This window comes from Aspergillus neoniger, assembly GCF_003184625.1.
Source record: "Aspergillus neoniger CBS 115656 unplaced genomic scaffold BO87scaffold_13, whole genome shotgun sequence".
NCBI lineage: Eukaryota > Fungi > Ascomycota > Eurotiomycetes > Eurotiales > Aspergillaceae > Aspergillus > Aspergillus neoniger.
The window spans coordinates 357,912-372,473 of record NW_020291141.1 but is presented as its reverse complement, the minus strand read 5'-3'; the positions used below and the strand labels follow the sequence as shown (position 1 = coordinate 372,473).

The window sequence follows — 14,562 nt, the reverse complement described above, 5'->3', positions numbered from 1 at the left end:
AGGGATTCGCTGGTGGTCACCCACCCAACTACTAACCTCCCGGCGTGTGGCTTAAGTACGGCTGAGCGGACGGGAAGCCCTGTTTTCCACACCCTATGGTCGTATGTGGTAGATCGTTGTAATGGAGAGTTTATATCGTGATTGCCAATGTGTAAAATAGGGCGGCGTTCTCGTCATAGCTGCCTAGAGCTAGCGCAGGGATGAAGCAAGGTAGAGAAAGCTTGCCAATAGGTATCCTGGAAGAAACTAACTCGGACACTCAGTCGAACCACTGACCCGTGCAAGCTTCTGGAAAAAGCCACCCACGCGCTTGCAGTGTGGTCTAACCAAACAGACCTTATAAGTAAGTTGGTTCACAGTTCCAATGATTGAATTAGGTCAGTTTCCTGTTACTTATCAACCACCCATAGTGGATGCTTTACTTACAAGATAATATAAGTCGACAACGTTATCTACTAGCTACTGTATATCCATGGCTTTATCAGTGCATTTATTCAGCTCTGTGAAAGTTTTCCTTTTCTCCTGATATGTTCTGAGGAAATACGTACACTTAGTCTTGAAGGCCGTTCAGCACTTAACAGTATTGGCGTTATTTGAGTGAAAAACTTACACAGAGAGAGGAAAGGATTATAGGGGATGACCGATAATCGAGTAACTAACTAGATCCCGGATGTCGGCAGGTTGGTACAATGATTCCACCCTACCTTTGCATACGTACTTAGGAAAAAAATGTAGTGCAATCGATCGATCGACACTAACATGGGAGCTCCCCTTGAGTGCTACCAAAATTGCGCATCGACAAGCTGTGTAGGCAGTTAACTAGCCAGCTGTCCCACTCATTCAATTTTTTACAATCTATATAACTGTGCTTTGCCTTGCGTTGTGCTGTATATTTACAGTAGTTGGGTGTATAAGTGTGGTGACGAGCCTTCTATGCTGTAGCATATTGTTCTATTACCTACTTCGTGTTTTTTTTCTTTGAGAGTTAGGTTTTATGGCATGAAGGAGGGATAAGGAGGAGAATGAAGAGAGGAATGGAGGAAATAGAATCCGGGCGTACCTGAGGCGCTCGGGTATTGTCTTACTATGGATGAGCATTTCTACATACTTGGTTATTCAGGAATCGAGTCACCACTTAGTCAGGCATAATGCGTTTACTCAGCAGTATACAATCAATAATTAGTTACATCAGGTATATGTTACGGTGCATATCAGTGGATAGCATCCTTAGTAATGTGCAAACATTATAGATTGTTTAACTTTATATATATAGATGAAACATATCAATTTATATTTACTCAAGTAATCTAATGAAAGATTGCTACCCTCTAATCCTGACCTAGTGATCTGGCAGATGCTTTGTTTGGCGGCCGTAAAACGGTCGACAACCATCTTCTAAACTTTAACTATTTCTCAAGCGTATTTTGGAAAGGCCTATTGATATTTGCATGCACTTGAGCATCTTCGCCTCCAATAATTGTGAGACAAGATGTAATGAACAGGGTAAAGCTCAATGATGATCCCAGTGAAGCTCATCTCCGAGTTACTTCACAATGAAAAGACATTCTCTGCCTTTTGTGTCTTTATTGTTTCTATGCAAATACTGGATAGTAGCAAGATAGCTCTGTAGCGAAATGAAGAGTAATAGTACTGATGGTTGATGAAAGGCATGAAAGAGAAGGGTGGGCTTGTCGGTACACTGGAAGCTATTCAGACGACAACTAATACCATCGGAGCAAACTCCGCTGTAAATAGAATAAAGCGAGTATTTTATAGAGATTGCTAAGATAGTCAATTTGCAACCTAGGATTGTTTTGCTGATTGAGAGTCACATGCTCGGAAAATTCGTGGCGGGCTGAGCGATAAATAGCAGGGTCCTCTAGACCTCGGAAGCACATGCTATCACACGGTGGCTTGACTTAGAACCAACCTTTGCAAGGAACATGAACCCTGTTAGATTAGATGGTTAATATAAATCTGAGCTACAAGGGAAAAATGCAGCCCGTCCAGCTGCAAATGTAATTAAGGGACCGGGCCACTATTCCTGTTGAGGCAATTTCGAAGATCATCAATCAGCTTGATTCGTAGAAGCAATAATAGCGTCATGCGGGGACCATGAGAGTCAGCACCAGTAAATTAGCTGTACAGGCTGAATGTCACATCAATCGGAGAAGGCTGGCAGCTAAGAAGCGGGGTTAAAATGAGGTGATCGAGTCATTATCAAAACTGTGTATAAATCAAATGCATGGGTGTTTGACCGAGTCATTCTGTAGTTGCCAAGTGAGCACCACCCACAAACATGAACTTCTTGTACCTCCTCACCTTACTTTTCACTGCCACAGTAGCAGTAGCTACTGCAACACCGGCGAAAGTTCTCTTACCAACCAAGCGAGATGGCTCCAGCGTCGTCTCCGCCGTGAACACTATCTCTACCCAGCTGATTACCCTCAACACCACCGTGAGCAACTACCCGGGCGGTATTGAAGGAACATTATCTGCATTGCAAATCCAAGCGGAAACAATCCAGCTCGAAGTCGATCTGAAGACTGCAATCAAAGTGACCCGGCAGTCTGCCAATTTCACCGACACCGAATCGCAGAAGGTAGCGGAAGCCTTCGTTACGCTGGAGCCACAGATCGCATCTACACTGGCCAACATTGTGTCGAAAAAGTCTGATTTTGACGATGGGTTGTTGGGAATCGCATCATTGAGTTTCTTAGTCAAGTTTGATTTGCAAGAGTTGAGCATTCTATCGAAGGCGTTGGGGTCAGCGGTACAGGACAAGTTGTCAGGGACGTATGCGGAGTTGGCGCCATTGATTCTAAATGAAATTTCGGCTGCGTTCAAGAAGGCCATTGCGGCCTATTCATAGTGTTGAGGATGGGTGATCTTTAGTAGGGTGAAACGATGCAATCAAGCCCAAGCTCTAGTCACACTTAAGCCTTCTCGTTTGCAGGTGTCCTCAAACTTTCTTTAAAATGTATGGTAATAGGAGTAGAAATCAAAATTCTCTGATCAGTGCCTCCGTTGTGGATCAAAGGGTAGTATCAGATTTGGGAATTTTGTTGTTCGCCCAGTATCCTCAGTGTACCGGGTCCGTTGTAGGATGTCGAAGCACGAACCGCTAGACCAAAAACGATATATCGCGTGGTTCTAGCCAGGCGACGGAGAGATATGTGTCCCAACATAGGACTATATGTTTGCGTATTTTTTTTTTTTTTTTTCCGATCGGAAAGCCATGCCTTAGGCACAGGGTATGCATGTCACAAGAGCCCAACACGATGCATAAATTCATCTTCGCAAGGCAGCAGTGAGCAGTGTGTCTTTCCTTCACCTGGGTGGTAAGACTATAGCTGTTTGCCCATCATATGATAAGGTAGTTGTGTAGTTTGTAGGGAACACTCCATAGATGATAAGAATTGGTGCGACCGATGTCGGACAGGAGATATTCGCGAGATATGCAGAGTTCAGCTGAAATCCACACCCTATGCACACAGGCCTCAAAGAGGAGCATCCGGGCATGTCCTAGGTCAAATCCGGACGATCAGATACCCGAGTCATGGCATGCAGTAGGAAATACCTAGGGAGTGGTGAGCGTAGGCCAATAGACCCACTTCAGCTGAATAAGTCTTTCATTCCAGTATCTAGTTACAGATTGCAAATTTCAAAACTCCGTACAGAGTCCAGCCACCTCAATTGCCGATCGGCGAACCCCGCAATGCATTTATCCTCTCCGCTCTCTCTCTGGCTAGGAGCACTCAATACTTAGTCAAACTTACAGACCTTTAGCTTTATCGATCCCATAGTTACGTATATCACACTACATAATATTGGACGCTATCTTAGCACTAGATATACACTTACTGACAAAGCAATATGTTGCGCCTGGGGAATCAAATCAATCATGCGAGTAGAGAGGCGGTGAGAATAGAGCTCGTCGAGAAGTTGACTAGTCAAGCATTCGATTATACGCCTCTTCCTATCACAAACCATCTAGCATACATACTGAGTGCCTACCGTGTTTGTTCCTGCATTTCGTCCCGCTACCCACTGCTATCGGCAAGACAGATACCCGGCGGAGTCATTTCCGAGGAAAGTGCAATACAGGAAAGGCCACAAAAGATGAGATTATGGAGGATCCTCGCAAGTGCCTTCAGAAGGGTGTCGCTTTCTGGATCATATAATGTTCTTCCAGAAGGAGGAACCTTTGACCGAGAAGGCAGCACCGGCTTATTTGGTCGTTGGACGTTCCGCTGGGCAGGGCCCATTCTATACATTGCCAATCGAACGAGCTCACTCGAAATTAAAGACCTTCCCCAGGTCCCAAGTGAGTACGGTGCCATAGGTCTACGAAGCGCATTCTCTGTCAAGCAGAGTGATGGATTACACACCAGCAAGCAGCACTTTATAAGCATTGTATGGCATCTTGCCTATAAATTACTGCCAAGTCTGGCATTGTTGACAGTCGCTTGCGTTGTTTTGGGTTTCGCCCCCCAAGCTGCTCTATTCGGTCTTCTGCGTTCTATAGAAGAGGATCGCAGAGGATCTAGTGCCTGGGTATATGTGCTTGGCCTGTGCCTCCCACTTGTAGTATCAGCGGTATTAGACCACAGAAGATACTGGATCTCGTATCGATCATTATCACTCCGCTTGCAGAACCATCTTATGGTTGCACTCTTTGATAAAGCAGTCACCTTTGACAGCTTCCCTGGCACAGGCCGGTCTGCAGATTCGGAGGATGGTTGCATGGGAAGCAAGCAATGCTCCGGAAACCTAACCAATCTGATGGCAGTGGATGTGAAGCGTGTTTCCGATTTCGTTTCGAACTCTTTCTCAGTCTATGAGACACCGCTGCGACTTCTGATATCCTCCGTGGTCCTTATAAGGCTTGTCGGTTGGCAAAGCCTATCCGTCAGCATTCTGATCCTATTCCTATTTTGGCCATTGAACAACTATGCGATCGAGCGATATTCCCGTTCTCAGAAGGCATTGATGGAATATCGTGATCAAAAGCTTGCCTCTGTCACCGAAGCTCTTCACGGCATTCGTCAAATCAAGTTCTCTGCCACGGAGGAGCAATGGGAAGAGGAAATCAATGCATTACGCGCGGGAGAGCTGGAGGTGCAAAGAGAGGCCTTCCAGTGGAATCTTGTTTTGATGTCGTTCTATCTATTGACACCAACGGTCCTGTCAACCGTGCTGCTGACTGTGTACTCACTGCTACATGGAAGCCTGTCGCCGGCCACAGCATTTACCGCTATGTCAATTCTGAACACCGTTCAAAATTCACTTAATGCAGTGCCCAGTGTGATCACTGCTGGTTCTAACTGTATACGCAGTGCCAAGCGTCTCTCCGAGTACTTGAATACACTTCAACATTTACCAGCTGTTTTGCCTTCCAGAAGTATCGATTTTTGTGAAGCTTCGTTGACATGGCGAGGAAGCAGTGGCTACAATGCCGAGGTTCTGAAAAACGTGAATATGAGTATTCCACAAAACTGCTTGACCCTGATTACGGGGCCCACGGGTGCTGGCAAGAGCCTTCTGTTGGCGGCAATGTTGGGAGAGTGTGACATTCTCAACGGTACCTTCAAAGCCCCAACTGGAAGAGTTTGGACCCCTATCTCTGAAAAGTACCATGGGTGGCTCTTAGAAGACACCATCGCCTATGTTGCACAAACGCCTTGGATAGAAGCTCTTACCATCCGAGATAATATCTTGTTTGGCTTGCCGTTTGACGCTGGAAGGTATAAGCAAGTGATTTTTGCATGTGTACTGGAGTCAGATCTGCAAGCCATGGTGGATGGGGACGAGACTCAGCTGGGTCCAAACGGACTTAATCTGAGCGGTGGGCAAAAGGCCCGTCTTTGTTTAGCCCGAGCGCTGTATTCCAGAGCAACGGTTCTGCTCTTGGATGATATATTCAGCTCCGTTGATGTACACACGGCTGCCCATTTATGCCACTATGCTCTGGCTGGGCCACTTGCACGGAATAGGACGCGTATTCTTGTAACTCATCATGTGCCCTTATGCCGGGATCATGCTCAAGGCATAGTGCACGTTAATGGATGTACCGCACACTTCAGTCCCGTCGCGAACCCAGAAACACAGGACGAGGTGGATGACAGTTGGACGGATCATCTAGATATAAAGCCCTTCGTAAAGGGAGTCAGCCACAGCAGCTCCGATAACGACGCGACTGTCAGATCGTCCCAAAAGTTCATAGTCGAAGAGACTAGGGAGAAAGGAGCTGTCAAATGGACCGTCCTGCAAAATTATATCCAGCAGAGCGGCACTCGTTCCTACTGGATGTGCTTAGTGATGGCCTTTCTAAGCTATAGCGTACTCATGTTGAGCAGGGTAAGTTCCTAACTCCCAGGTCAAAACAGAAACTGTACTCATGCTCTCACAGACCTGGTGGCTTGGAAAATGGAGCCAATCCTACCAAAGCCAAGCATCAGATGAGCAATACAATGTGTCATACTACGCCAAATTTACATTACCTTGTCTGTGCTAGTGTGCACAGTCGGTGCAACTCGCAGTTACTTCGCGATGATCGGCTCTTTAAGGGCTTCGGAGGTTCTTTTTCGTCGCTTTCTCCACCAAGTCCTCCGGATGCCCCTGCGTTGGATTGACACAGTGCCTCTTGGACGAATACTCAACCGTTTCTCAAATGACTTTAATCTCGTGGACTCTCAACTGGGAGACGACATGCGAGCCATTTTGTCTTACGGAATGGATGTCCTGATGGCTGTAGTCCCAAGCCTAATCATCAACCCACTCTCACTTATTTCCAGCTTCATTCTGGGGCTGATTACCGCCAGGTATGCTAATTGGTACTTGGTAGCTGCGCGACAGATAAAGCGACTTGACAGCGTGGCTCGCAGTCCGATTTACGACCACCTCGAGTCATGTATGGCCGGTTTGTGGACGATTCGGGCATTCGGGAAAACTCGTGTCTATCAGGAACAGTTCCGACAGCGCTTAGATCGTCGCGCACGTACTCAATGGCACAGTTGGCTGTTTAATCAGTGGCTAGCCGTCCGTTTGGATATGATCGGGGCTGTCTTTACTGCGATTTGCGCGGCTGCTGTGGTTTTGCTTGAGGTAGAGGCGTCAATTGCCGGGTTCGCCATTAATTTCACCCTGAAGCTCACTCAGTCGATATCATTTGGGATTCGCAATTATGCGTCTTTGGAACTCGATCTGAATAGTGTGGAAAGAGTCCTAGAGTACTGCCATATGGAGACCGAGAGCGACGGTGGCAATCCCGCCCCTGCCGGCTGGCCCTACGATGGAACACTCGAAGTCAGGAACTTATCAGTACAATATGCACCTGACATAGAGCCAGCATTACATAATGTCACCTTCAGGGTGGAACGTAACCAGCGAATTGGCATAGTCGGAAGAACCGGAGCTGGGAAGTCATCCTTGGCCCTGTCACTGTTCCGCGTTCTCGAACCATGCGCAGGACAGATTCTCATCGATGGTCTTGATATCTCCACTATCCGACTACACGACATCCGAAGCCGACTGGCCATTATTCCGCAGTCCCCATTCCTCTTCAAGGGAACAGTGAGGTCGAACCTTGATCCCTTAGGCAACTGTGAAGACGCACAACTCATCCGCGCTCTTTCCCGTGTTAATTGGAGCAGTGCCACGTCCTCGGACAACCACCAGCACATTTGCACTAATATAACTCTTGGACAAGACCCATCAATACTGGATCACCCAGTATCAGACGGTGGCTCCAACCTTTCACACGGCCAACGACAGCTGCTTTGCCTCGCTCGCGAACTGCTCCGGATGCCGCGTATTTTGGTCCTAGACGAAGCGACATCCGCAGTGGATAAGGAAACAGACGGTCTCGTGCAACGTTCAATCCGGTCGGAGTTCGGTCGGAATGGCACTACGTTGCTGGTGGTTGCTCATCGCCTCAGTACAGTTGCTGACTTTGACCGTATTCTTGTGTTGGGAGGCGGCACGGTGCTGGAGTTCGGTAGTCCCGCGGAGCTTATGCGCCGGAAGAATGGGGCTTTCAGGGACATGGTGGAGACGGATGCAGAGAGGGAATTGCTATACAAGGATATTTTTGCTCGTCGATGATAGATGTAGTGTTATTTTTAAGGGTCTTATAGTCAGATTCATATCTTAATGTTATCTGATATAGCCTGATTGAGCTTGCTTACTATGTGACATGCTAGCTATGCAATTTCTTCATTGTACGGAACAATTATATGGCCGCAAACGCTATCAAACCATCCAAAACTTGCAGAAGCACTTGAAACAACATATGGTTTTGAACAAGGCGTTGTTCGCTGCACCTTTCACGCATAATCAGCAAATACAAATAGATGCAATCCACAGGCACAGACACCTGACTAACTCTGTACAGGTCCGAAGGCCTTCAGCATTTCCTCTTAACATTCTATCACCATTTGCTTCTTTGCTTCTATTTTCTATGCTTCTACATATATCCCCCCCACCTAAAATATACCTCACTAGCTGAGTAAGTCGTCCAATTCAAAGAACACCCAAGCTTCCGCATACGATGATCAATACCTCTACCACATCTTTCCAGCTCACCATTTTATCCGAAGGGCGGTGGAATGTGCTCGGCCGATAGACCCCATCCGTATCTTTACTCAGCAATTGGCGTCTCTCAGGCACAGTGGGCGGCTGCGCCATATACCGCACTGGCACAGAGAGCTTCATGTTAGCAGAGAATAGAAACACGACTGCTCCTGGACTAGGTGAAACCAACGTACCCCCCATAAGTCCTTCCGGCCTAGTAGCGTAGAACCACAACCGCCAGATAACTGGTATCATAGCATACGAAATCCATCCCACGTACATAAGGATCATCGGAGTGCATACCCGAGTCCAGAATGGCTTTCGGTGACGGGCGGATCGCTCGTTTATTGACGAGACTACCGTGCCGGTGATTTCGAAGCTGACGATGTTGCCGGGTATCCATGAACGGAAGATGCGGGTGGCGTTTACTGTAGAGAAGTTAGCTAATGCTATGGTGGTAGTGCGACATGCAATCTGGGTAAGGAACTCACGTGGCGTGTTCCAGAACCGGTTTGCTTGTTGGTTCTTGGCTGCTTGGATACCGATACCGCCGTGCATGCGGATGTAGCAGAATTTGTGTAGTATTGTGGCCGTTAGAAGCACAAGGTATAGTCGTCGCATTTGCTTTTCCTGCGAGGCAGACACAGTGCTCGTTCCTGATACCACAGGCCATGAGATCCACGGAACAAAGAGGATCATAAAGATGTTCGGAATAGCTGTGTAGGTTTTGACAACGTGGCAGAAGCCTACGATGCGCTGTAGTAGGCTTCTCTGACCAGGGACACCAGTGTTGAAGAAGAACCAGCCAAGTTTTCGGTATGAAAGGATGTTTCCATCCGTCTGCCTGAGGTTAATGATCAATACTCGGAAATATTAGTGAGTAGACTTACCCATCGTGCACGTTGCTTGAACCACGCAGCCAAGGAATCAGGAGCCAGGCCATACTGCACTTCGTCTCTCACAAACGTAATGCGCCAGCTTTTGTCGGCCAGAAGCCAAGCACATAAGATATCTTCACCTGCATTCTGCAGAGGCCAGCCACCGATGCTATCCAAAGCGCTGCGCCGCATGACATATCCGGAACCAGTGCAACATGTTCCTCCCAAACTGTCATTGATCGGTTCGGACAGACCCGCGAAGACATTTGTGTCCTGCCCGAGGGGATCACCCTTGGGAGCATTGTAGAATCGCTACATCCGTGTTAGCCAATTACACGAAAGGAGATTGGAAAGAGCGGGTAATTATACCTGCGGTGGGACAGCCATTGCTGCGCTTCCGTCCACCAACAACTGAGGAACAACACGCCTCAGCCAGTCTTTGACAGGAATCATATCCACATCCAGGCCTGCAACGAACTCAGAGCCTCCGTTCCGACGAGCACTCTCTTCCAGGCCGTATCGCAGGTTACCCGCCTTGTAATAATGTGGGACACCAGGCGGCTTTTCCCGAGCAAGGTACACAACTTTCTGAAAGCCGTGTCGCCCGTTATTGAACTTCTTCACTGCCTTTTGTAACTCGGTATCCCTCGCATCATCGAGTAGAAAAACACGAAATCGGTCTTGAGGATAATCTTGAGAAGCCGCACCAGCGATTGTGTCCATAATCCCATCCAGCGGCTCTCCGCAACAAGTAATGCAGATGTCGACTGTTGGCGCATGCTCTCCATGCAGATAGAAAGAGGGCCGATGGACCGGTCTCCGGCCCCATCCGATATAGAGGAACGTCTCAAACCGCGAGAGAAACTCCAGAATGGTGCTTGTCACTTCTATCAAAACATTGAGCCACAAAAAGCACCAGACAGCTTTATTTGGTACCGACAGGCCCAAGGTGAGCTTTACCCGCCACGCCAAGTAGCCGAAGTAAAGCACCCAAGTCGTCAGATGAGCGCACACCAGTCTTGGAGAATCTAACGGGAATTGCCCCAAATTATGTGGTCGCTTCTCAATGTGGTAAGGTGGACATGTTTGGAGGTCAAGTTTCTTCTCCTTCTGGTTTGAGTCACTTGTAACGGTTTCGGTGTATGATCCCGACATTTCGATGCCTCTGCGGAATCTTAGTGACTGGTATGCGGGATGTACGTCTGGATAGCGCGAAAGACAAATAGTTTACTGCTACCTGCGCTTTGTACTTCTTTTTCTCTATTGTGGTCACCCACAGGCCCAGGCTCCAAAGAGGTACAGTCCACATTGATCAGCATACATGGTCAAATGTCTACATTGAGCGCATTCCGATGCCGATAACGGATGACCCTACTCAATATCCCGGGCAAATCTTTCGGCATCCATCTTGATCCTGACTGGTGATACATCTACTTTATCACTGCAGCACCCCACCTTAGCTGGTAGGTTCCATCGCGACCGATCCACCCGATCGGGTTCAGCTGAGGCTGAGGTGGGGCGGCTGTACCGTGTGGTCCGTAGCCGCGATTGAATAGATGTGTTCTGGTATTTGCAACTCAACAGGTCCAGATCATCGAATTAGTGCTTACGCAGGTAGGGTGCAGGGGGGCAACCAAGTCCTGAAATTCAGGCACTAAAAGGAACAAAAGCAATATCGCCTACCGGCAGCTCAGCCGCACGGATAACCCGACAACCCCCAACTCGGGTAACCCGCATGTAAGAATATAATGGAAATGGAACGAAATTTGCAATATGTACATCCTTAGTCCAAAGAGTGATTTCTAATTTGGGGGAGGGCGGTTGTTCGCTTGCAGTTCTGCCCAGACCGTCAAAAGAAAACATGATAAGATCTCCTGAGGGGCATTAGCCCGTGGTATTGGGGTGTTGTTGCATGGGGTTCTTTTGCATAAATATCTATTTTAATAAAACATTTCAGAACTTGAGCATTGTCTGTCACAGCATGCGCGTATGTTATGCACTAATGTAGATGCAGTCTTCGCAATCATCGGCTTGTTGGCATACTACTCCGTACATGGACCCTCATCTTGCTGTAGCCTCTAGTGTACGTGATTAGCCGTGAAGTTGTGGGACCAAGTGGACTGGAAAGTGTACTAAGAACCAGCCAAGCCACTAATACATACTAAAGTCTCCGAGGCACACCACTTGTAAGCTGCTAGCCAGGTTTAGAAATCAGATTGAGTTTGCAGAAGCAGTGTTAGCTGTGTTTGTCAGAGCCTTGACCAAAATGCGATCTTCGGGATTTGCACTTGCATTAGCGAGGTATCACTTCTGAGCCTACTGAACTTACGTTTCCTGAGAATCATACTGAGACTCACCGCTAATCAAGCTGATAAGAAATTTGTCCGAGTGTGACAATGTGATAACAATCGCTGGGGTTGCATCACTAACCGGTGGCGTAATCGCACAAGATCATGCATCGGGTGCACGGAGCCCGTAGAAGACCAATTTGTCTTGAAGAGCTGTAATATACTGATCTGTAGTTTCTGTCTGAAAAACATATACAATGAACTCGGTCGAATTTCTGGTTATGTACCACATCAATCTCAACGATCAGTAAGGTCAGCGTAATGATGAAAATACGCTTCGAATGGACTCGATCTTTGTTCGGCTAGAATCAAGGTAAATCCAGAGATAAAAATGCAATCGACTACGGCTAAGTTGGGTTGTGAATAGTAGGTAAAATACTCCTCGCCGCACCAACTCGGTATTTAGATACCATGAACGTGGAACTTTTAAAGCATGAACCTATAATTTTCGAAGCACCGTCTAGCTCGGGCGGAGAATGAATATCCCTGCCTAGAGTGGAAATGAGATAGATCACTCCCGATGCTGCGATGGGGTGGCGAGGTCGAGCTGAGTAGATGGTTTTACCTCATTCCCGCAATTGGCGATCCTACCAGCAGATAGAATTTGGAGAAAAGACTCTATCCCTGTAGATAAATTTGCTCATTCTCCGTATAACAAAGCCAGCAAGGCAACTCAGCTCCAGTGCACTGAGAGGATACGGGTTGAGCTTCAATATGGACAGAAGAGTTCCTATTAAGGACGCCTTAGAGGCCACCACCTCGGACGATATTATCATCTGCGGAACCGTACAAGATGTACAACACAGTGAGGAATGCACAGCTATCACTATAAATGATGGCTCAACCATCTCATCAATCCAAGCTCGAATGCCCGCCGTTCGGCCAGATGATGATTCTTCTCTTTCACTGGGAGCTACAATTCAACTCCAGGGCAGACTCGAGCCCCGTGAGGCAACATCATGCCTTAGTCACCAGAAGCAGCAAGCAACCTTAAGCGTGAAAGACTTCACAATCGTTGGTCCAGCCGACTCTGCCTTCCCTATTTCTCACCGTCAACCGTCTCCGGAATTTCTACACCTCAACCCACACTTGCGTATCCGCACCCCACAATATGCCCTCATGGCACGATTTCGCTCCACTGTTGTGAGCGCACTTTCCAACCTCTTTGACACACACCCAGACGGACCATTTTATCAGGTACATCTTCCCATGCTCACCTGGACGGACTGTGAAGGAGGCGCGGAAGTGTTTGCCGCTCCAACGCAGCGCTCCAAGCGTGCCGACAAGGAGATGACCGACACATACTTTGGTTCCCGAAAATACCTCAATGTGTCTGCGGTCTTCCATGCAGAAGCATTCGTACAGAGTCTCGATCGTATCTGGACATTAAGCCCTTGCTGGAGAGCAGAACGGACGGACAGTAGCCGTCATCTGGCTGAGTTTTGGATGCTCGAGGTTGCACTGAATTACATTGACTCTCTCGAGCCACTATTTAACCTCATGGAAGAAATTCTACGCAGTATTGTTTCACGTTTGAAGACCAGTCCAGCAGGACAAGAAATCCTATCACAATCGGGGTCCGACGAGCTTCTTCGGCGGTGGGAGAAGCTATTATCACCCAATTGGCCGCGAATCACTTTTGCCGAGGCGACAAAGCTTCTTGAGCCTCTTCGTGCGACAAAAGGCAAAACCCCGGCAGCAAGAGTACAGGACGTCACACCAGAAGAAGAAAAGTACCTCTGCGATCACTTTAACTCTCCAGTCTTCCTAACGCACTTCCCAACCCAGATCCGGCTCTTCCAAGCTGCCCAATCTGCCAAGGATATAAGCGAAATACCGCCCGGTCAGGACTTCCCTCCTGACCAGACAACTGAGTCTTTCGATCTGCTCTTACCAGGGATCGGAGAGGTGTGCAGCGGTGGCTTAAGGGAACACCGTCTCGATATTCTGATTGATACTATGCGCAAGAAACGGTTCCTACGGGGACAGAAGCCCGGCCCTGTGCCAGAACGGAATGCCCCTGTTGATGCAAAGCCGTATCCTTACCTCCATCCTGGGGAGGAACTTCAGTCGGTGGAATGGTTCGCCGACTTGCGCCGGTGGGGAACGTCGCCGCACGGGGGCTTTGGGATTGGCTTTGAGCGACTTTTGCAGTATTTGACTGGGACTGAGTCGGTTAGGGAGGTAATCTCGTTTCCGAGATACTTTGGGGTGTGTGGATGCTGAGATCGATGTGCGTATATAATGCGATGGACGAATGACTGCTATCTTGGTAAAGACATATTTAGCGTGCCCTTCTTATTCTTCTTCTTCTTCTTCGTCGGGAACCCGGACTATATGATTCGTTGCTTTCGGAGCTGTGAGGGTAAACAAGGCGTGAAGTATCCCCCGGTTGCGGTTGGGGAGTGGATGTCATGGAGGTATGCTGATACGTATGGAAACGGGAAGGGGGCTATTGGGGAGTTGAGGAAGGGGCCTAGAGATCAGTGGTGGTGAGAGTTGTGGGATAGTTGGTTAATTATCCTCATGAGGCGATCCAGTGGTTATCGACTATGTACTTACTGCCAAACATATGTAGAGTTTCAGGTAATAGTTGGGGTACGGAAATGTCAAGCGACATTGCTGGTCCCACCTCATCACGCGCGGAAATAAGAATGAAGCCGTAACAAATCAATCACTCAACTGAAAGCAACCAAGTTGATGAATAGCAAGATAAGTTGCGGGAAGGAAAAACAAAAACAAGACTAAAGAAAATATTAACC

General features: G+C 47.9%; 4 protein-coding genes across 4 annotated transcripts; 3 read left to right on the top strand and 1 right to left on the bottom strand.

Moving 5' to 3' along the window:
- The first annotated feature begins 2,257 nt into the window (after positions 1-2,257).
- Positions 2,258-2,995, top strand: BO87DRAFT_375897 (cell wall mannoprotein 1 family protein). The gene has a single exon (XM_025623155.1). The coding sequence runs from the start codon at positions 2,300-2,302 to the stop codon at positions 2,870-2,872; it is 573 nt and encodes a 190-aa protein (XP_025480591.1). The 5' UTR covers positions 2,258-2,299; the 3' UTR covers positions 2,873-2,995.
- A 1,127-nt stretch (positions 2,996-4,122) lies between these two features.
- Positions 4,123-8,106, top strand: BO87DRAFT_434710 (P-loop containing nucleoside triphosphate hydrolase protein; the record flags this gene model as incomplete). The annotated part of the gene is made up of 3 exons (XM_025627723.1): positions 4,123-6,360; positions 6,413-6,477; positions 6,543-8,106. The coding sequence occupies 3 exons, from the start codon at positions 4,123-4,125 to the stop codon at positions 8,104-8,106; spliced, it is 3,867 nt and encodes a 1,288-aa protein (XP_025480590.1).
- A 417-nt stretch (positions 8,107-8,523) lies between these two features.
- BO87DRAFT_434708 (glycosyltransferase family 2 protein) lies at positions 8,524-10,607 on the bottom strand (the record flags this gene model as incomplete). Its single annotated transcript, XM_025627722.1, has 5 exons — positions 8,524-8,696; positions 8,769-9,002; positions 9,066-9,414; positions 9,465-9,764; positions 9,822-10,607. 5 exons carry the CDS (start codon positions 10,605-10,607, stop codon positions 8,524-8,526), a joined length of 1,842 nt encoding a protein of 613 aa, XP_025480589.1.
- Positions 10,608-12,565: 1,958 nt separating this feature from the next.
- Positions 12,566-14,026, top strand: BO87DRAFT_268617 (class II aaRS and biotin synthetase; the record flags this gene model as incomplete). The annotated part of the gene is made up of 1 exon (XM_025618901.1): positions 12,566-14,026. A coding segment is annotated over one exon (1,461 nt), but the record flags the coding sequence as incomplete, so codon positions are not given.
- Between the last annotated feature and the right edge of the window lie 536 nt (positions 14,027-14,562).